This window comes from Phallusia mammillata, chromosome 3 (assembly GCF_965637545.1).
Source record: "Phallusia mammillata chromosome 3, kaPhaMamm4.hap1.1, whole genome shotgun sequence".
In the NCBI taxonomy this organism is placed as follows: Eukaryota; Metazoa; Chordata; class Ascidiacea; order Phlebobranchia; family Ascidiidae; genus Phallusia; species Phallusia mammillata.
The window spans coordinates 2,202,479-2,225,537 of NC_137254.1; the positions used below are offsets into that span (position 1 = coordinate 2,202,479).

At 40.9% G+C, this 23,059-nt stretch overlaps 2 protein-coding genes across 2 annotated transcripts; one reads left to right on the top strand and one right to left on the bottom strand.

The window, feature by feature from the left end:
• Positions 1-1,988: 1,988 nt before the first annotated feature.
• On the bottom strand, positions 1,989-6,705 carry LOC145218172 (uromodulin-like). Its single transcript, XM_080085569.1, has 6 exons — positions 6,560-6,705; positions 5,856-6,021; positions 4,027-4,142; positions 3,763-3,952; positions 3,094-3,202; positions 1,989-2,205 (listed from the first exon to the last, which is right to left on the bottom strand). The coding sequence occupies exons 1-6, from the start codon at positions 6,703-6,705 to the stop codon at positions 2,051-2,053; spliced, it is 882 nt and encodes a 293-aa protein (XP_079941695.1). The 3' UTR covers positions 1,989-2,050.
• Positions 6,706-19,123: 12,418 nt separating this feature from the next.
• Positions 19,124-20,814, top strand: LOC145218175 (zinc finger MYM-type protein 1-like). The gene is made up of 2 exons (XM_080085575.1): positions 19,124-19,722; positions 19,908-20,814. The coding sequence occupies exons 1-2, from the start codon at positions 19,124-19,126 to the stop codon at positions 20,812-20,814; spliced, it is 1,506 nt and encodes a 501-aa protein (XP_079941701.1).
• Positions 20,815-23,059: the final 2,245 nt, after the last annotated feature.

Sequence of the window (23,059 nt, forward strand, 5' to 3'; positions counted from 1 at the left end):
TGTTCAAAAGGGAATCTTTAAAGCAAGGCGATTTACCATTTATTACAATTAGCCCATTCTTAATCAGTAAGTTTCCAACATGTTTGCGCGCGGTTATACAAACATGATTTCATAGGAACGACAGCTTTACTTTAATTTACTCTAATGAACTTTCTTTGCTTGGTTATTGTGGGTTCAGTTCCCAACACATTATGACTATTTCTTGACCTTGACGATATGGGATGAGGTATGTTTTTTTTACCAACAAACTTGTGCCGCAGTCTAGCTACATTGGATGATACTTTTAATGTCTTCTTGCCATCTAGATGTCTAATTTTTTTTAACAGTGTGCACTATACGCAGACCTGTAGCGGCCTCTCTCACTACCATTATCGTGTACTACAGCGAACCGGACAGTTTGCCTTTTTCTTTGACTTTCGTCTCATGCGGCGTATTAGTACTTTGTGTTATTCTATTAAGATTAACCTCAAACAAACACCTCGCTACACGCTTGTGTTTTTGAAGTAGCGTATTTTATTGCAGTTTTACAAATCACAGAACTACAGGTCTATTAAGTCGTCATATGAAGTCAAACCACTTGGATTTTCGAAACCGTAAAGCCTTAAATTTAGAAAAAGAGGAATTAGCAATATCTCATATTTCCCGTTTTATTTTGAGATACCAAAATCGTGATATATCGACCCAAAATCTAGATGTGTTTTGTGGGGTTTTGCGTTAAAAAATTGGGCTGTGCCATTTTTTTTTATTTTGCATGCTCGACTTAGTACATGTGTAAAATTGTACGTTTCTACCCGTTTTAGAACAAAAGATGTTCGAAGTTTTGTGTCTTTGCTGGAGCCGTTTTTTTACGGTTTGCCAGGATCGCGTAGGTCTTTTTCGTCAGTGTGTAAGGTACAACTATCTGGAAAGTTGAAAAACTTGTCTTTTTATTGTTTAGATCGTTGATATTCTAACTTTATGCATCATTAGATAACTTTTTTCTTGGCATTTTTTGGCTGCAACTTAAGTTTGTACTCATTACAAAGCTGACATGTTTTTCAGATTTGTGCAAAAAGGTTTAAACGCAGCTAAAGCTAGTTACCGGAGTTTACATTAACTTAGAAAACAAAAGTTATCAGTTTAAACTGTTTTTTTAAGCATTTTACTTTCTGTAAAAAAAGTTGGCTGTTCTTATTTCAAATAAGTTATTTGAATTATTCGCATCACAACAATTGCACTAAACATATTTTAAACTGGAATAATCTGGTAAATTTCGGGCATTTTTTAGGTTTTAAAACGTATTAGCAGTAGGCATCAATTGAGGCAAGTTTCGGGCTAAAATATTCTTAAATTAACTCATTGAAAGATTGGAGTAAAATTCACAAATTTTACGGTTGAGTGATTATGATGTTGACTATGATTTGTATAACGATACAACTCAATAAGTCCATAACTGCTGTTTTATCAAAATCGGTGCAGTTTGTCATTTTTCGAACGTTATTAAGTAAAAAAGCACTAATAAAAATAATTTCTTGAACAGCTCATGCTAAACAGTTTTCAACTTAACAATGATGTCTGGTTTCCTAAAAGTAAGATGTAATTGTGTTTTAAAACTTTATAGCGGTAAGGCACAACCCTCTATAAGCCCAGACGCAAAACTGCTGATAAAAAGCTGTTTTGTGTAAAACTTCAACACATGGCATCACGGTTGGATTAAACTAGACTATATTGTAGCAATGAGCACACAGACACAACAAAACACAACGACACAGCACATTTATGACAGCAGGTCAGCACTGAATTCAACGCATATTTGAATGTTACCTATACAAGACATGTGTGTTCATTCTTTTACAAACCGGGACGATAAAAACACTATACCACACGTTCTTTTCAAATACATTCACATGTTTATGCTTGAAAGTACTTTTACTTTTTCAGAATTTGATAAAAGTCTATTTATTACAATAAGGTGCTGAACAAAATGTACTTATTTCAAGAAACTCCTCAGACCTAATTTACCGTTCAAAGCACTCTCTACAATACACTGTTGGGTATACGCGAAATTTCATTACAGACGGATTTCTTTAGCTTTTCGGTTTTGAGCAAGTTTTCCCCATATGAGGTAACCAGCTCCGATCATTACAGAAGCCAGAAGAACAAACATCACAAGTTGGAAAATGTTGTCTGCTGCTTCATTTACTACCTCTTTTTCTCCTGCACCGTCTGCGACAAAATTTGTGTTTATAACTTACATATGTAGGCCTACGCTAGAGCAATATTTGATAAGTGCAGACCACCGATAATTGGGCCTACCATACGTCCTCATTTTAGAGGACATGTCCTCCTTTTTAACAAAAACCAAGTTGTCCTCCAAGGACAAGAAAAAATTTCCCAAATGTCCTTCTTTTTAAAGAATTTCTCATTTAACAAATACATATGTGGCAATTATGCCTTTGAAAATAGCCAAATACATATCTTCAGCTTAGTTTTTAAAGAATACAGGCGGATTTTGTGAAAACACAGGCTTATTTAAGTGATAGGCTAATCGTTAAACTCTATCCAAACTATTCTATGCAGTCTAATTTCTGAGGCTTTTATTTTTGGATGGGCCCTAAAGTATTTTTTCATATTCTTTTCAACAATGTGTCCTCCTTTTGGGGGATGGAAATATGGTAGGTCTAGCAATAATGCCACATTACTGGTTCCAGAGACCCAACCATGCAAGAAGCGTTTCATATAAGGATGCTTTAAGTTTTAACACTCGTCAGAATTTCAGTAATTCATTTTCTTATTTTAGCAAACAGAAACAACTATACACCGCTCTTATTAGCACAGGAATTTGCTGGATTGGTTTTTGTGGTAACAATCTGACATAAAATTGAGCGTTTGGCAGTAGTAAAAGTCAAAAGTGGATTATACAATATTATTCGTTTAAATACAAAAAAATCAAGCAAATCGTTGGATTAGGCGCTCCTAAAAAGGACAAAGCGTAATCGAAATTCTGGCTTGTGATGAGATTCGAACCTCCAACCTATTGTTAGGTCAAAAAATCACATGTGGAAAACCGATTTGTGTACAACTTGTTAAAGATTCACATTTTTGTGATGTTACCTTGCAAAAGCAGATGACCGGTAGTTTGTACAATGTGAACTGGTCCTGCAGAAAGTCGTTGGTTGCGTCCATTGTTGTCAAGAGATCGACGTTTTTTCCCAGGACATGTCTGGAAATAGTTAAGTATTTTGCAGTATCTCAAAAAACTTACTCCATACTTTTTTTGTTTCACATGAACTTAATAAATAGCCCACTTAAATTTTGAAACCCAACCAAACATACTCAACTTAAATGTCAAGTCCATTGCCCGATTGAGTTTTATTACTAAACTTAATGTACTTAATTCAACTCAACTGTCAAGTCCATTGCCCGATTAAGTTTTATTACTGAACTAAATATACTCAACTCAACTGCAAAGTCCATGGCCCGGTTTGCTTTTATTACTGAACTTAGAATACTTAACTCAACTCAACTCAGCTGCCAAGTTCATTGCCCGATTAAGTTTTATTACTAAACTAAATATACTTAACTCAACTCAACTGCAAAGTCCATGGCCCGGTTTGCTTTTATTACTGAACTTAGAATACTTAACTCAACTCAGCTGCCAAGTTCATTACCCGATTAAGTTTATTACTGAACTAAATATACTTAACTTAACTCAACTGCCAACTCCATTGCCCGATTAAGTTTTATTACTAAGCGAGATATGCTTAATTCAACTCAACTTACTGGTGAGTCGCATTGTCCAGTTGAGTTTTGGCAGATGGTCACGTCACAGTGGATGTAAATAAATTGTTCTGCGTCGGTAAAGTTTGTCCACACAAAGCTCATCAGCTTAAAAGTTGCAAAGTTGGATTGGTAATTTCGGATCAATATCTTCGCGTCGGCAGGTTCGCTTCCACTGGGTGGCGCAACACATCTGATAATTTTTTAGCAAGGTGAAAAATAAGGGGCAGGAACTTGGCTGAATGGTCTAGCGAAGTGCTTGTCAACCTCTTTTGAAATGGTACACCCTTTTCACGTTTACTCAAAACATAGTACAATCTGTCTATTGTGATAACTGGACATAGGTGTATTGTAGATTTGAACCTGGTACACCCCAGTACACCCTATTATATGGTACACCCTTTAAAAATTATGGTACACCCTGGGGAATACAATAAACCCGTTTTAAAAGCAATGGTCTAGCGCGCCTGACCCAAATACAGACATAAAACCCTGATCGGGATTTGTCTCCGAAGATAAACAATTTTTATTATACTAATTGGAGTTTTGGGTGCGTGTCGCCCAACATTCTTCAAGCTGTGTACAATAAATAGCTTATTAAGTAAGTCATACACATGAACTAGAAAGTAGTAACATAAAAACTTTGAATTTGAAATTTAGTTTCCTCTAAATTCGGTACACAAATCTACACTTAAATACTTTTACAATTAGGATAAACGTGTATTCATAACTAGGATTAGCTCTGAAGCGTTCACGGCACACTTATAAACAAATCATAGTACGCCAGGCCCTTTGAAGGCGTTATACCGAATCATCCAGTCACGTAAGTTTTTTCAGCTTTAATGCAGGGGATCGCCAGGTCGACCAATAAATTGAATATAACGCCTTCAAAGGGCCTAAAGTACATTAAAGTTTAAAAGGATTGATTCGGTATGGCGCCTTCAATGGGCCTGGCGTACTGTGATTTAAAAGGATTAAGTGATGCTTTTATAATAGAAAAAACGTTTAAGTTTCACGAACGTATAAATCCAATGTTGTATGGCTACACTAGCCAATACGGCCGATCTCTTGTCACCAGCTGCACTCACGAGACCTTATAGGTCGAAACAGCGTGCACTGTCTATAGTATAAACCCAATTTTCTTACTTTTCACCAAATCGGTACACATATTTACCTCAAGAAATCAATTTATTTTACTGTAACTAATTTTTTTCCAAAAGTGATATTTGTTTGTCATTTAGTTGTAATAACAATTTGGCAATCTAGAATTGTTGCGTGGAAATAAATGATCTGAGCTTTTGAGTTAGTCACATGTCCAGCAATTGTAAGTTAGTGACGTGGTTTTGCCCATATAAGGCGAGTCTTTGGAGTTCCGAATATTTCTGTGTTAGCATTTAACATTGCTAGGCCATTTGATCAGGGCTTCTGTCCAGTCTACTTTCACTGAACAGTTCGACCTATTACTGTTGATGTGTACTAAATAAAAAGCAAAATTGAAATGCTTTGTAGCAGGGGTCACCAAACTACGGCCCGCTTGCCGGATACGACCCTCGGGACCATTTTCTCCGGCCCACGACCACATTGTTTCATTTTCCATATCGTATAGATATCTTTGTAACATTCTAAATTATCTACTCCCTACGCAAGTTTTCCTGTAGAATGGATATTATCACGATATATAGAATTTATATTATCTAGTTTTATAGGATTACAACGCCCCGTATTGATCCAGTGCCAGTTTGTTAACGTCACAGACAAGACTACAAGTGTAAGTGCGCGCGAACAACTGCCTTCTTTAGTTAGTTGTGACGTAATATACCAGCATCGCTCGTAACAATTTAACAGTCGCATTACCGGATTTTAAACCTTATCTTGGCGCCCCTATAAAAATCGCTCAGCGGGCTAAGTTTGGAATGACTGCGTTAGGGCATGTTAACTATGCGGCTCATCATTTTTAAACTTATCTGGCCCACACGCGAATCATTTTTAAACTTATCTGGCCCACAGTAAAAAAAAGTTTGGTGACACCTGCTTTACAGAGTTTTCATGTTCATATCCACACATACATCAGTAAAACATAGGTCAGTAGCTCAAACCTGCACAATAGTGTGGTTGTCTTCCAGATCAACAAGTTTGACCTCTACATAAATGTAGCTTGGCACCTGGACGTCCCCGGGCAAGCTTACGTTGAAATATTCGTTGCTGAACAGATTTAGAGCGACAGCAAATTCTCCAGTGTTGGCAGCAGAAATTTCATCAGATCTACAAACGTTTTGAGAATTTTAAATGCCAGTGGCTTTTTGTAACACGAAAGTAACAGTGAAAATGACGACGGTGACGGCATTGCAAGTGCAGTGTTTAAGCAGTGAATGCATTTTTCGTGCGAGTGCAAGTGCCCGTGTTGGGGACCAAATGCATTGTAGTGCCAATGGCGAAGGTGATGCCATAGCAAAGTACGTACAATGAATGCATTTCTAAGTGTCAATGCTGTTGGAAATCTCAGTATAGTTTTTCTTTTCAACACTGAATACATTGTTTACGTGCCAGTGCCTTTTATAAAAACAGAATGCATTGATGACCTTCAATACCAGTGTTAGTTGCAATGCGAATTCAAGTACCAGTGCCTCAAAGACTTGATGTATTTTAAATGTGCCAATCCTAATAGCGATGCCTTTTCATGACGGTATGAATTTGTAGGTCAGTACCGCTTTCAGTGCCATATAAAAGACTTAATAAAGTACCAATGGCAATGTCAATGCATTTTTAAGTGGCAGTTCCAATGCCTTTTAATGTTTCTTACTCGACTTGTGGTTGGACGTTGGAAGACGAGAGACGAACGTTCGCGTCAAATACACAAGTCACATTGAGCTTGTTTTGTGGATCGCGTTGGATCACAGCAGGGGTTGGAGCTAGGTATCTCCAGATCAGAAAGGAAACCGACAACATTCCGTTCTCATTCTGTGCGTGTATAACAAAGGTTACTTCTCAATAAAATCACTAATTGCCGCTTATTGGAAACAGTTGGTTTCTTTGTTGGAATCAAAGTCATGGCTTTGGAGTCGTTACTTTCTCTTGTTAGTTTTATTTCAAACATCCAAACACAAACTGCGGACAGTGTAAACCTTTTCGACCTGTAAGGTTCCTGCAGTGCAACTGGTGACAATTAGACATAGGGCCTATTAGCTAGTGTAGTCATTCAAAGGCACTTTAGTTTAATGGACAAACAGACAAAAAGGCTATGTCTCACCGATTCTATTCTGTGAAAACTGGTTTATAGTATTTGTTATTTTATGTCAAATCTATGCTTACAAAACTTGTTTAAGTGTAGGCCGCATTGGCTAATTCAGCAATGTGTCTTACTTATTATTTATTGGCCTTAATGATTTTATATTACTTCTTACCTTATAGAAAGCTTCACATTGGCCAATGTCAAACACGAACACCGGATCTGATCCAGTGACCTTGCAGCTGTCATTGAGTTGAGATAGGGGAGTTTCCCTTTCCAATGCGATGTAAAGTGTGTCACCGAGTTCGTAATCTAATGTGCTTTGTTGATCAGCTGTTACTCTGTTAAGTTTGTGTTGTTAGTTCTTTTCTAGATCAATAAATTCAGCAGGACACTGGAAAATACATTTAGTTGTCAATAACAGCAGAGGACAACCTTTCGATAACTCATGTAGGCTTTATTGCATGCCAAATGAATTACATTAAGTTTGAGCTAAGTGTAAAATTGGATTAGCACTGAAGAAGAGCGAAACTTCAGTTCGCCCCACAAGTTATATAATATTGGTTTACTACTTTGCATGAACTTTGCATCAATAGTTTTCCTACATTTGATTAGATTTGTAGAGTAAATGTCACAAAATTAAAAAAAATTAAAAAAACTACCTGAAACCCAACAGTTATGTAATGAAAGTTTTTCGTTTAATTTTTTCAAAAACAGACAACAGGCCCAATAAAGCCAAGGCATAGTCTGATATATATGGACTCTGGTGGGATCTTTACCCATGACAGGACCTATTCAGTCACTCGAGGTATACCAGCTGAGCTACACAGGTTCAATGGTGACCCCGCCGAATGTCGAATCACAAAGCACCGTTGCCCGCCTCGAATGGTAACAAATCATAGTTTATTTTTTGGCATAGATATCACAATATAAAACTTACGATATGGTCAAATCTTGCACTTTGCATTCCAGTGTCACTAAAAACAATAATCTACAATTATTTTCTTCTAATCGCCATAACCGAAAACACTAGTTAGATTAGAAACTCAAATTTGGATGTGTTTTATCGTTATCACAATCAGACTGCCCGTAACATCTACTATTGTGAACGATCGTACAGCTGCCAGAGAGCTTGTTTATGCATCTTAGTGCAGAAATGCATCTTAAGTGTGAAACCGGATTTATAGAATCATAGAACGACGCTGTGATTGCTGGTCTCCATGGACGCTTCAGGGCTGATCACAGTATGAATGTATTCATCTTATGATTTAAAGAAAATTTTATTTTTACTTTTTTTGGTGCTTTATTAAACGCTGTTCAGTAAAACAACCTGCACTGATGATGGCAACAACGATTGTTGAAACGTCTCTACTTATATGCATTCTGTATATACAAGCTCTCTGGCGGTTATGCTTGTGAATGAACTACTTTTCAATATAGTGTATAGTGTTCTTAAGGATATAGTTAAGCGGATCTATCTAAACCAGGAGTGCACAACCTGCGGCAGTGAATATGTTTACTAAAATATATGTACTGGCGGCCGTGACGTACATAAAACTCTTTTGCTAAATAATTTCATTTTAAAACTGCTTTAAACAGTTATTGTGGTACTAAAAAGAGTATTACCGGCCTAGTAGCCATATGCGTCAGACTTTTTGTATGACCATTTTGTGCTAACAATGCGAACAAAACAGGTACCACAAGCATCAGAATATAGTGTATGACATCACAAACACTTGACTGATCTTTATACTGTGCAACTCAAATTGTGCACCAAGCTAGGAAGTAATCTGTTTTGTTTTTGAAGCTTTGAGATGGTATATATATATATATAAGTATATGATATAAACCAATTTCTTTACATCAGCAATTTTAGAATAAAAATAGGCAGGCAAATGGCGGCCGTTGGTAAAATAAGGATCGGCGATGCGGCCGCCGTAGCAAAAAGATTGTGTACCCCTGATCTAAACTATTGGATTTTTTCAATGGTGCAAGGATGATGACTGATAAACGAAGTTTCAAATACAAATGTAACAAACCTGGGGCAACACAATTACGTTCGTCATCGTCGTAGTCAGCGCAATCGTGAAAACCATCACAGACATAATGATTCGGAAGACAGTAACCGGATCGGCACGCATGCTCGTCAGTTTCACAAACTCCTGCGATAACTTATGTGGTCAAACTAAGGAACTAGATCAAGTTTATAGAGCTCTTATGGCAATTGTATTTTTATTTCGAAGTTTCGACGTCCTATACAGGTCGTCTTCACAAGATAAATAACACTGAATGCGCGTAGTACAGTGCACAATAAACAAAGGAAAAGGGAATTAAACACAAGAACGTCACAACGCAACCAAAACACTGTGCGATAACGAATGATTGGGTCTCCAATCTTCAAGCAGGTGCCTGTAGCACGCGTAAAGCATCACGTCTGTTTTAATGTTCATTGTGTTGCCCCGTTGGTGAATATTCAATGACTCGAGAAATAGCCTTTTCCTGTAGTCATGCTCTCGAGCCACAACACACGCCGCATTGAAATCATTATGGTGGCCTTGTGATACCGCGTGATTGGAAAGAGCCGACTTCTTCGCGTTGCTGTTGGCAACATCCCGTTGATGTTCTTTTCGTCGGGCGTTGAGTGACCTTCCAGTCTCCCCGATATATATTAACGTACACTTGGCGCAGGGGATGAAATATAAAACACCTCGTTTTTCAAAGGTATGGATTGGAACTTTCGGGTGACTCAGTAGCTAGCGGAGAGTGTTGGCAGGTTTGACGCTAATCGCTATGCCGAAGTCACGTAACATACGCAGTAAAATAAAAGCCTGTTTTTGAATGGGTCACCTGTTTTGGACAAGTGCCTGTCGATCGCGGAGAATCCAGTTGGGGTAGCCCTAAATTTTAAGGCTTTGCGAACCTTTGCCAATTCCGCCTCGCATTCGTCGCTATGAGTGCACAAGTGTCATGTCTGATCTTTTAAGGAACGAACCACTCCTCTATTCTGGTATGTTGGGTGATGAGATCAACAATTGAGATACCAGCTGGTGCTCGTTGGCTTTTGGTACACTCTCGACTACAAGACAGCGTCATCGGTTTTTGTGACTCGAACATCTAAAAATGGAAGACTGTTTACCGACAGTTGCCCGTTGGGCCTTTGTTAGGGTCACCAACACTTGGGTGTTTTGAGAGACTTTGACTGCACCCATCCTAACCAGCAGATGGAAACGCTGCTTCCAACGCAGTGTTTTAAATATCGCAGAAGAGAACCTTTCAAGCGTAGACGGAACGGCTGACATTGGTCATCGAGACGGAGACAATTCCTCAAAAGAATGCTCGCAACTTGGCGGGATTTTGCGGAGGTGAATCACTCTAAAAACATCAAGAATCCTGAGGCCGCTCCACGGACGCCCCTGCCAAAGACATCGAAAATCCTGATGCCTGGGCCACGGACGCCTCTGCCCAAGACATCGAGAAACCTGTGGGCCGCGCCACGGACGCCCCCGCCAAAGACATCGAGAACACTGAGGCCTGGGCCACGGGCGCCCTCGCCAAAACATCAAGAATCCTGAGGCCCGCGCCAAGGACGCCTCTGCCCAAGACATCGAGAATCCTGAGGGCCGCGCCACGGACGCCCCGGCCAAAGACATCGAGAATCCTAATGGCCGCGCCACTAACGCCCCCGCCAAAGACATCGTGAATCCTGAGGGCCGCGCCACTAACGCCCCAGCAAAAAAAAACATCGAGAATTATGAGGGCCGCGCCACTAACGCCCCCGCCAAAGACATCGTGAATCCTGCGGGCCGCGCCACTAACGCCCCAGCAAAAAAAACATCGAGAATTATGAGGGCCGCGCCACGGACGCCCCCGCCAAAGACATCGAGAATCCCGAGGGAGGTGCCACGGGCGCCTCCGCCAAAAACAGCGAGAATCCTGAGGCCTGGGCCACGGACGAAACCGCCAAAGACATCGAGAATCCTGAGGTGTGGGCCACGGGCGCCCCCGTCAAAGACATCGAGAATCCTGAGGTGTGGGCCACGGGCGCCCCCGTCAAAGACATCGAGAATCCTCAGGCCTGGGCCACGGGTGCCCCCGTCAAAGACAGCTAGAATCCTGAGGGCCGCGTCACGGACGCCCCTGCCAAAGACATCGAGAATCCTGAGGGCCTCGCCACTAACGCCCCCGCCAAAGACATCGAGAATCCTGGGGGCTTGCGCCACGGACGCCCCGCCAAAGACATCGTGAATCCTGAGGGCCGCGCCACTAACGCCCCCGCTAAAGACATCGAGAATCCTAGGGGCCCGCGCCACAGACGACTCTGCCAAAAACATCGTGAATCCTGAGGGCCGCGCCACTAACGCCCCCGCGAAAAAAACATCGAGAATCATGAGGGCCGCGTCACGGACGCCCCGCCAAAGTCATCAGGAATCCTGAGGTGTGGGCCACGGGCGCCCCGTCAAAGACATTGAAAACCCTGAGGCCTGGGCCACGGGCGTCCCCGCCTAAGAAAGCGAGAATCCTGAGTGCCGCGCCACGGACGCCCTCGCCAAAGACATCGAGAATCCTGAGTGCCGCGCCACGGACGCCCTCGCCAAAGACATCGAGAATCCTGAGTGCCGCGCCACGGACGCCCTCGCCAAAGACATCGAGAATCCTGAGTGCCGCGCCACGGACGCCCCAGCAAAAAAAACATCGAGAATTATGAGGTGTGGGCCACGGGCGCCCCCGCCTAAGAAAGCGAGAATCCTGAGTGCCGCGCCACGGACGCCCTCGCCAAAGACATCGAGAATCCTGAGTGCCGCGCCACGGACGCCCTCGCCAAAGACATCGAGAATCCTGAGTGCCGCGCCACGGACGCCCTCGCCAAAGACATCGAGAATCCTGAGTGCCGCGCCACGGACGCCCTCGCCAAAGACATCGAGAATCCTGAGTGCCGCGCCACGGACGCCCTCGCCAAAGACATCGAGAATCCTGAGTGCCGCGCCACGGACGCCCCCGTCAAAGACATCGAGAATCCTGAGGTGTGGGCCACGGGCGCCCCCGTCAAAGACATCGAGAATCCTCAGGCCTGGGCCACGGGTGCCCCCGTCAAAGACAGCTAGAATCCTGAGGGCCGCGTCACGGACGCCCCTGCCAAAGACATCGAGAATCCTGAGGGCCTCGCCACTAACGCCCCCGCCAAAGACATCGAGAATCCTGGGGGCTTGCGCCACGGACGCCCCGCCAAAGACATCGTGAATCCTGAGGGCCGCGCCACTAACGCCCCCGCTAAAGACATCGAGAATCCTAGGGGCCCGCGCCACAGACGACTCTGCCAAAAACATCGTGAATCCTGAGGGCCGCGCCACTAACGCCCCCGCGAAAAAAACATCGAGAATCATGAGGGCCGCGTCACGGACGCCCCGCCAAAGTCATCAGGAATCCTGAGGTGTGGGCCACGGGCGCCCCGTCAAAGACATTGAAAACCCTGAGGCCTGGGCCACGGGCGCCCTCGCCAAAGACATCGAGAATCGTTCCAGAATAGCTGAGCAACGTTCCGTGTGTGGTTGCTCTCAAATAAATTACATGCAATTATTTCTGGAACCCCTTCCAATGAAAAGTTATTAGGAGATTAAATAGACGTTTCGTTTACCGATGGGCGATAACCAGTCGTTATCTCAAAGCCGTGTGCAGTAACCTATTATGTTGGTTTGTCTAATATCCAATGGTGATATTTTAAGCGTTTAAATCAGTGGTTCCCAACCTGGAGTTCGCGGACCCCCAAGGGGTAAGTGAGATGGTTTCAGGGGGTCCGTGGAGGCAGACATTTTTAGTACCATTAACCAGCAGTACACTATTTTTAGGTTTTCAAACTGTTTTTACAATCATGCATTTAAATGCAAACTGTTTATCAAACCTTTTGGCTCAAGAAAAAAAAACTTATACACATGAACAATAAAACATAGTGCTTTGTTTTAGGTATTGTACAAAAAAACACGATTGTACACATGCATGAAAGGTCGCCACAGTACACCAGAAACATTTTCTCTTCGTTGCATTGACTGCTACAGTTCACAACTTTATTAAGATTTTAGGTCAGTGAAGGTTGATTCAAATTCTGCCCCCAAAAGCGAAAGTATAATAACGTATAAGGCCGGAAACGAAAAAAAGTCTAAATTACGTTGGGTCCGTCAACGTATAACATTTATAAAAGGGGTCGGTGAATACAAAAAGTTGGGAACCACTGGTTTAAATGAAGAGTTCAATATTTTGAAGTTACGAAACTGATGTTCTTGCAAAGACTCTGATTGCAATTTCTTGCCAGGTGCGAACTGCACCAAACTCGAAGTATGAAACTGTATTGAGTTTTGAACAATGTTAAATGTAAAACAAATGGTTAAAAACGTTTACTGTTACATTGTTGATGATCCTCCAAACTCACAATGGTTGTCAAAAATGTTAGATCGCAGGTAATCAAACTATGTTGTTTAGGTTCACATAAGTAGTAACGTGCCAATGCATGGCATAATTAATGTCTTTTCTTCGTGACCTTGCGCAACTTAAAAGTGCATCACCGATTCCGAAAAGCATTTATTCCTCTAGTAGTTGTTGCTGTTGCTAGTTTCAATTTTTGAAGCAACGATTGTGCAATGATCCAATCTTCCAGCTGCAGTTTTGACAAATCAGCCAGAAAGTAGCGCCGCAATCTGAGGCAGGTTTTGCGAAAATTGATTACTTTTTTTGTCAATTGAATACCGGATTACAAAAGTATCTGACGCAGCTCGCCTTAGCGCCCATGCGCTGCAAATGTTACAAAGTTTTTCACCAGGTTTCGGCCTTGTCTTAGGTTTGTACATGCTTACAATTCTGCACATACGCGACGTTTTGAACTAGAAAACGAAAGAAAAACTTCCCAAAGTGGAGCTAAAACGTCATAATTAAAATTTTGGGTCCCTGCCAAACTTTTCAGGATACGTCTCTGGCTAAGGTGCCATGTAACACATCTTTTAAAATAGATTTGGGTGCAAGAGAAAGCACAAATCAAGCGATCTGGTAGGGAGTGCGCTAATTAAAGAGTATGTGTGCGTTGCTACTTTTCTTCAACACACCTGGGGAAATGTACCATAGCCACGACAGCTAGAAAGCATGTCATCATATTCTGCGCTGTGTAGGATAATATAATTTTGACTTAAGAGTACTTATTTTTATTCTTGGCAACAAAAAAGAAAAAAAAAATACTGCACCTTAGCCGTACTGAGCACTTATGATAAAGGCTGTTTACATAACAAACAGATTATCACATAATCCGGTAAATCGCATTAAAATGTTTTGGCAAATCGATGATGCGATGTACCAGATTCGTCTGTACACCTGGCCCATTGACGGCGCCTGTCACCAAGCATTTCCGCATGGCAAGGCGCAGACTAAATAAATAAATAAATTTATGAAATGAAGTGGACAGGCATTTATTTTTGAGATAAGTGCGCATAACTATAGTTTGTTAATAGTTACCGGGACATTGGGCTGCAAAATTCGTGATACAGAGTTGAGAGCTGCAAGCAAATTCAATCGGATTACACGACCCTTGGCAGATGAACTGATGAAAGGGGCAACCGTCCACATCTGCAGGTAAAAATAATGATCATTAAGTTGTGAACGCTTGTCACATGCACGACTTTGCAATCTTAAAGCGGGTTTCCCAACGAGCATCGTGCAGTCAACCACAGCGCTTGTTACATGAACGACTTTGCAAGTATAAAAAGTTTTCCTAGCGAGCTTCGTGCAGTCAACCACAGCGCTTGTTACATGCACGACTTTGTAAGCTTAAAGCGGGTTTCCTAACGAGTTTTGTGCAGTCAACCATAGCGCTTTTACATGCACGACTTTGCAAGCTTAAAGCGATTTCCAAACGAGCATCGTGTAGTCAATGATAGCGCTTGTTACATACACGGCTTTGCAAGCTTAAAGCCTGTTACCAAACTAGCTTCGTGCAGTAAACGATATCGCTTTACATGCGATTTTAGGGAGAACACAGATACTTACCCACTGGTATTACAGCACAGTCAACTTCATCGTCCGAACGGGCGCAGTCTTGTTGTCCATCACAACGGTAATGATTTGGGATACAAGCCCCGGAATCGCACATGAACTCATCGGAGCCGCATCGACCTGCATCATAACTTCAGTTTTACTAATTATTGTCGTGTTTAACCCAAATTAATTTAAGTGATAATTAGTAGAATCTAACAAATGCTGTATTAATAGTTATTTTTATGTCGAACCAAGCATGCCAGGCGCATTAAACCGAATATACCCAATGTTGAATGATCAGATGAGGTAAGGTGTTGGAAACATGGATGCTGTGGGATTCAAGCCCACTAAAAAAACTTTTCAGGACTCATGCTTTACCCACTGAGGTACACAGGCCTAGTAGTGAGCTCTTTAAAAGTCAATTCATAAGCACTGTTGCTTGCCTATTCTGCACAAGTCAGCTTCGTAGCAGGGATCCCAAGATTGACCAGTCATCAGTTTAGACCAGTGGTTCCCAAACTTTTTCATATTTTTTTCAAAACGGTCCCTTTGCCATTATTTCGAGGGCTCGCGGTCCTTAAGCCTAATTGTGTATTTCATAAAAACGAAAGTTGATTGCACGATTTTAGCTAGTTATGCAAAATTGCGCATAACAATCATCCAAAGACAGCATGTGACATCACAAACAGGACAAAAAACATTACGATTGTGCACGAACAATTGCATTTTTGATAGTTGTCATTCAATAAAGGCCATTGTTTAGCAATGGAGACAGTTGATTCTCAATTCTACTTTGATTTAAACTTATTTAGTGGCACAAACTGACGCCAAATAAGATTATAGAATTACTTCAACCGCTTCGCGGTCCCCCCCAAATTGTCTCACGGACCCCTAAAGGACCGCGGACCCCAGTTTGGTAACCGCTGGTTTAGACAAACTTAAATTCATAACTAGAAATAGTCTTAAAGCGATCACGCAGACCTGCTTTCACGGCATACACACATACAAATCATAGAACAGCCGGTCATCGAACATTCCCATTTGGCAAGGCATATGCTAGAAAAATCTAGCCCGCAGTTGGATTCACACCCAGGACCGGAGTCTTTTCGGAACTCGTGTTTTACAGCGAACTTAATGGCTGTATGAATTTATGTTCATCTTAACTTTATGGTCTGGTATTCCTATTACAAAGCTGTGCAGAACGGGTATGGTTTCCGCACTTGTCTGTTTATTTATTGTATTGTTAGTTGCGCAGCGTTATGGCAGGGAGCACAACAACATAAAGCAAAAGAAGCCATTTGTCACCAAATACTGACGTCATAATTACCATAATACGGTATATCGCTATAGCATAGAACGAGGCCCAATTAGGCAGAAAATTTACCAACAATATACGGAAAATCCACATTTAGGTCATTTACGATAAATGGCACAACATGCACAAATACCTATTTGGAAGGATATGTTTCTAAAAATGCTGACGGAAAAGGATATTTGGGTGAAGGAAAGGTATTATCATAAAAAATCAAAAAAAAAGTTCATGCTGTCACATTTTCAAAAACTTACTTCTTAACCCTACTCCTATTTTGCTGCCAAATTAGTAATTCAGCTAAACGTTGGTCTGCCGTGATATATAGTGTTAGAAGCAATTCCCCACGTGGTGTTAACCTGAGAGTGGTGCCGAGTTTGTTATATCTACACTGTTATTCTCTTACCGTTTGACAATTTGACTACCGACAGACAATTATTGTTGGCCTTACAGATTTTCCAGTTATAAAAGTTTTATTTTAAAGTCATCCCCCCACCCCCCAAAGAAAGACAGAAGCATATAAAGGTAAGTGATATCAAAATATATAGTATGAAAGCGGAAAAAGCTTCATAGCAAAGGCGTATCAAAAAGCTGGGGAACAATCACATTAAACTACATATGTTATTTTTTTGACGTTGGCCATGATAAAAACCGTGCTACATATTTTGATTTTCCTGTCCGCTAAACGGCGCCAGTGAGCTTCCAGCAGCAAGGCGGTTAATTGAGCAAGAAGAGAACAGCGCCGGAGCATAAAGCACTGCGCCTTTCCTCGCCCAAGAGGAGCGAGGCTGTTTCAAAACCTAAAACTTATCGCAACGGAAGCTTCTACGTCACAGCTAAGCGAAGTACCCGCTTATCTGTGACACTTCGAGCCTTCTGCAGCAAGATTTCACTTGCCGTTCATTTGTAAATCACACTACGTCAGTTCTATTAAAGGCGTCAAGTCGAATGAAATGTTTTAGCTACGCCTTGCCATATGAAAATGCTTGGTGACCGGCTGATTCAGTAAATCGCCTTCAACAGGCCTGGTGTACTATGAACAATCACAACGTCCTACCCGAAGGTACTTGTTCGCCAACTAGCGGATAAAAATAACAACAAACATCTTACTGTCGCAGACGGGTTGTGCGTCACCAGCTGGACATGGGGAATTGCACATTAACGGGTTCCATTGGCATTCCATCGAAGGTGTACACTGGAAGTAATGATATCTGCAACCTTCAGTAACTAGAAGCAAAAATTTGCGTTATCTTCGTATTGTTCTCATGGAACAAAGGTGAGGGATGACTTTCAGAAAGCTACTCTCAACAAAGTGCAGCGGCCTGGCTGTAAGGGCAATATTAAGGCCAAGTATATTGTATGATATGTATATTGGCCTTACGGGCTAGTGTAGGGGGGCTATGGCACCGCAGGTTGTTGGAAGTACAAGGCGGACAGGCTGTGCCCAATCCTTTGTTCAATGCCACAAACTATGCAAAAAAACACAGGAAAACTACATACTCAATGGTAAAGCAACTGCTCGGGAACCAAAGCGGTGTCAAATCAGTGCACTGTCAGCATAAAAACATAGAGCCATTACAACGATCAGTCAGCTGTGGGCAGTGTTCATTGCCCCAATCAGGTTTTACCAGCGCAACTGACAAAATATTCACCGTACATGTTGGAGTAGCCAGGTTACATGCAATCTAATTCGTCAGGACTTACAGTCTGAAAAGCTATGTATCCGCCCACAGGAAGCATAAAAATGATTTTTGATAGTGCCAATGTCAATCGTGCAGGAACTTGGCCGAATGGTCCGGCAAATCTGACCCACATGAGACATAAACAAAACCTTAAGCGGGATTTGTCTCCGGGAGCGTCCTGGGATCGAACCACGTAAAAATGTCTTGTCACAGCTGCACTAATGAAACCTGACATGTGTACACTCAAACAAGTGCGCAATATCTGCAGCGTGCTTATCATTGAAACGACCTACCGCTTATTCCTTGTAGGATTTTTAAGTTAGCCAGTTTGAATGTTTCTTTAGAAAGCGTGCTTATTTATTTTCATATGAGCCTTGCCTTCAACCAGTGGCGTAGCCAGGGGGGGGGGGCCAAAGGGGCCATGGCCCCCCCCCAAATTTTTTGAAATTGTACTCTTCAAAAATAAATGTGCTATATCCATTTTTTAATTGTTTGTTTATGACTGAATAACTGAGAGAATGTTAACTAAATTGCCAAACAATGATTATTATCGAACAACAATGGTCATTTACACATTGGCTTTGGCATTAATGAGTGTAAGAGTCACTTGTATTTAGTTGGCTTTGGTGATAGTCTTGTTGAAGTAATATAGCAAAACATACGAGAAATAGCAAGAAGTATAAATAGTAAATACCAAATATTATAGTTTATTGCGATGTCTAAACCAAAACAAGCAAGATTGGATGCATTTTTTTCTTCAAAAAATAAAGATCAGCAGTCCTTAGAGGAAACACCTGTAACGCCCAGTGTTAGCAGTGTTAGAGTTACTCAGGAAATATAAAAAACGTCCCGCTTCTTGATACTATTAGGCAAGGTCGCCGCAAGTTTCTCAAAGTTTGGCTCGATGATGATAGGTTTTCGGATTGGTTGGTCTACACTCAATGCTCTGATGGGGGCGGTTTGTGCAAGATTTGTGTTCTGATGCAAGTACGTTTAAAACATGGCAATCTCACTAACGCTGCTTTTGTTAACAAACCTTGCACTCACTTCAAAAAATTCATCGAAAAGGCTGTTGCTCATCGTGATGCTAGTTACCATCGACAAGCAACTTTAGAAGCAAAAAGTTTTCTTAGAAGCATGGAAACTAACCAAAATGTATCTGCGAGCCTGGATTCAGAATATTCCAGACAAATAAAGGAAAATCGAAACATAATGGCTTCCATCGTTAAAACGGTGATGTTCTGTGCTTCAAACAACATATCTTTGCGAGGCCATTCGGTAGACAACGGAAACTTTATGAACCTTCTTAAATTTCGCATCGACGCTGGGGACGAAACTTTAAAAAGGCATTTTACTCACATGGCTGGTAATGCTAAATACACTAGCCCGACGATACAAAATGAAATTCTGGGTTTAGCAAAAGGTCTAATTGTTCAAGACATAGTCACTGATGCCAACCAATCGTTTTTTTCTGTAATAGCCGATGAGTCTTGTGATATATCAGGAAAGGAACAGCTAAGCATTGTTTTGAGATACACGAAAGCTACAGAAGTGTATGAGAGTTTCATCGGTTTTGTTGAAATGAACTCGGTTTCAGCAGAATCGATTTCTACAAGTATTTTGTCTCACCTTACCAGCACAGGATTGGATTTACAGAAACTTGTCGGACAGGGCTATGATGGAGCGTCAACAATGGCAGGTCACGTGAGTGGTGTGCAGAAGCGGATTCGCGACAAGTACCCTCGTGCATTATTTGTTCACTGTGCTGCGCACTGTTTAAACTTGGCTATAAATGATCAAAGTAAAGTTCCAACCATCAGAAACACCTGCGACATTATTAGAGAGACCATCCGTTTTTTAGAGAAAGTCCTAAAAGACGCACATGTTTAGGACTTAACATCCCGTTGTTCTGCCCTACCAGATGGTCTGAAAAATACAAAAGCATTCGAATCTTCAAATGTAATTTTAAACGTATACTCGAATCACTTGGCGCCTTGGAGTGTGATTCCAGCGGTGATACAAGAGCAAAAGCATTTTCGTTAAAATGTGCTCTGGAAAAGTCTGGAGTTACTTACGCCGTGTGTTTGATTGGGCGATTTTCGGCACTCATTGAACCGTTGGCGCGAAAGCTTCAGGCTGTCGGAGTATGTGTGCCAGATGTGAAAAACTTGATCACTTCTCTTCAAAACGTTCTATCTCAAAACCGCATAAACTCGGACACTGCGTTGGATATTTACAAAGAAGCTTGTGAAGTATTAAATGTACAACAGCTGACTACAACCAGAATAGCCGAGAAACAAGTTTATCGCGACAACGTCAATGCAGAATCTGGACCGCAGTATTTTTATCGTGCAGTGTATATTCCTTACATCGAAGGTCTGAGTAGTTCGCTTCACGAACGATTTAGTGACAATTCCTCATTTTTCAATTTGCTATCGATCATTCCACCCAACAAACCAACCAAGTTAGATGAGATTGAGCGTTTATATTGTTTAGATAACCTTGAGAGCGAAGTTATTTTGTGGAGATCTTCTCTAAGCTCTCAACTCAAACCCGAATGTTTTCATGAACTTCTTTTGAGCGCAAACGACTATCCAAGCGTTCACAACATAGTCCAGATCATAATGGCGTTGCCGGCAACAACTGTTGAAGCTGAACGTTCTTTTTCGTGTATGAAGCGGGTCAAGACATGGTTGCGCTCAACGCTGACTTCCGATCGCCTTTCAGATATATGTGTGCTGCATTGTCATCATGAAAAAATCAGCGAGGAAAAGATCAATCAGATTGTGTCAAATATGGCTGGTAGTAGGCGAAGGATGAACTTTTAATCATACCGTTGTGTGCAGCTAAAGCAATGAAGATAATTTTTTTGTGTAATTTGCCTCAGAAAAATTGCTGTTTGTGGGCACAACTATGTCGTTTTTCGTTTTCGTTGAATGTTATTTTACTTGTAAAAAGTCACAAAATATTGCCCCCCCCCAAAATTTTCCGCTGCCTACGCCACTGCCTTCAACACGAATAAAGTTGTATCTTCTTTTTATAATTGATGCTTTTTGAACAAAACGTTGCAGTAAGCTCGCTTTAGATCAGCGTTTTCTTAAATAAGGTTCTCCAGCACAGGCTTGCAAAAGTTGTGGGAAACAATTGGTAAGTTATAAGCATTATTATTGCTTATTGCAATAATGTAATATAGATGTCATGGTCATTACCACCTAAGCGACAACAAAAACAGAAAAGTGTACGTTCGCCAAATATAGAAATACGTTTCGAAAAAAACAAAATTAAATGATGATATTAAATCGTCATTTACTTTTGAAATAGAATTACAAGCGCTACTATCAGCATATGGAATATGCTTGTATTAAAAAAAACACATTAAAGGGTAAAAAGGTAGATAGTAATATACCGCGGCCTTTCTGCTACTTACTCGGACAGCCAATTTCATCGTCACCGTCTGCACAATCCTCTAGTCGGTCACATTTTCTTGTCACAGGAATACATCCACCTGATTGGCATTCGTATTCCGTTACAGGGTCGCAGTTTCCTGCAAGAAGAAACAGTACGCAATAGACGCAATTTTGTTTCTGTTGAGCTGAATTGTGCTCTGTTAGCATTTTACCATTAGATCAACATCTTAGCAATAAGATACGAAAGCAGTTTCAGACAACAACATGTAAAATAAAACATTCAAAGGGTTGGAATAAAGAAACAAAACAAGAACTGAATGCTGTGTAACAATAGCTATAGCAATGAGACAAAAGGTAATGAGTGAGTGTTAATAGATTTTATGATGCAGCTTATAATTGTGACAGTTTGTATTATTTGTGACTTTTTATGTTGGTAATTTAAAAGCACAGAGCTAATAAATGGTAAACTGCAGACACTGCGCACTGTCACGGCCTATAAGGTCACATTAGTGCAGCTGGTGACGAGAGATACGGCCGATATCAAAACAGTGCGCATGTCTGCAGCATATGTTGGTTATTCTTCTGTCAAAACTTAGTCATATGGATTAGCATGGTTTAGTCCAGGGGTGGGGAATTTATGTTTATAAAGGCCACTAAACGGTTTATCAATTGTCGTTTAGGCCGCATAAGACTATTTTCCAGGCCAAGGACAGTGGTGTTCAAACTTTGCGACGTACAGAATGGTCGTTTTGCAAATCCCTTGTAGGGTTGTAGCACTTACGGTCCAAGCTAAATATAATTCGTTACTACATTTCAATCTTACCTTGTGACATCACAGACAAGCTTAAGTCATTCGATTATGCGCAAACAATTGTTCTTTTGCAACACTAGTAAGATTGTAGAATCGTCCTTTAGGCCGCAGGTTCCCCACCCCTGGTTTAGTCCCTCTTGGTACAAATGCACATCCACACAAATTCTGATCGGTTAGATCAGGTGGTAATCAGACAGGATTGTTTAGGGTGTTGTTCTTTAGATTGGAAGGAACGGTGGCCCACAAGTGCAATTTAACAACTTTTTGGCAGACATTTATTTTCCAGTGCAAACATTTATTTTTCGATGCAAACATTTATTTTTCAGTGCAAACATTTATTATTCGATGCAAACATTTTATTTTCCGTGCAAACATTTATTTTTCGATGCAATTATTTTATTTTCAGTGCAAACATTTTATTTTCAGTGCAAACATTTTATTTTCAGTGCAAACATTTTTTTTTTCAGTGCAAACATTTTATTTTCAGTGCAAACATTTTATTTTCAGTGCAAACATTTTATTTTCAGTGCAAACATTTAATTTTCGATGCAAACAATTTTTTTAGTGCAAACATTTTTTTTCAGTGCAAACATTTTATTTTCAGTGCAAACAATTTTTTTAGTGCAAACATTTAATTTTCGATGCAAACAATTTTTTTAGTGCAAACATTTTATTTTCAGTGCAAACATTTTATTTTCAGTGCAAACATTTTATTTTCAGTGCAAACATATATTTTTCAGTGCAAACATTTAATTTTCGATGCAAACAATTTTTTTAGTGCAAACATTTAATTTTCGATGCAAACAATTTTTTTAGTGCAAACATTTTTTTTCAGTGCAGACATTTATTTTTCAG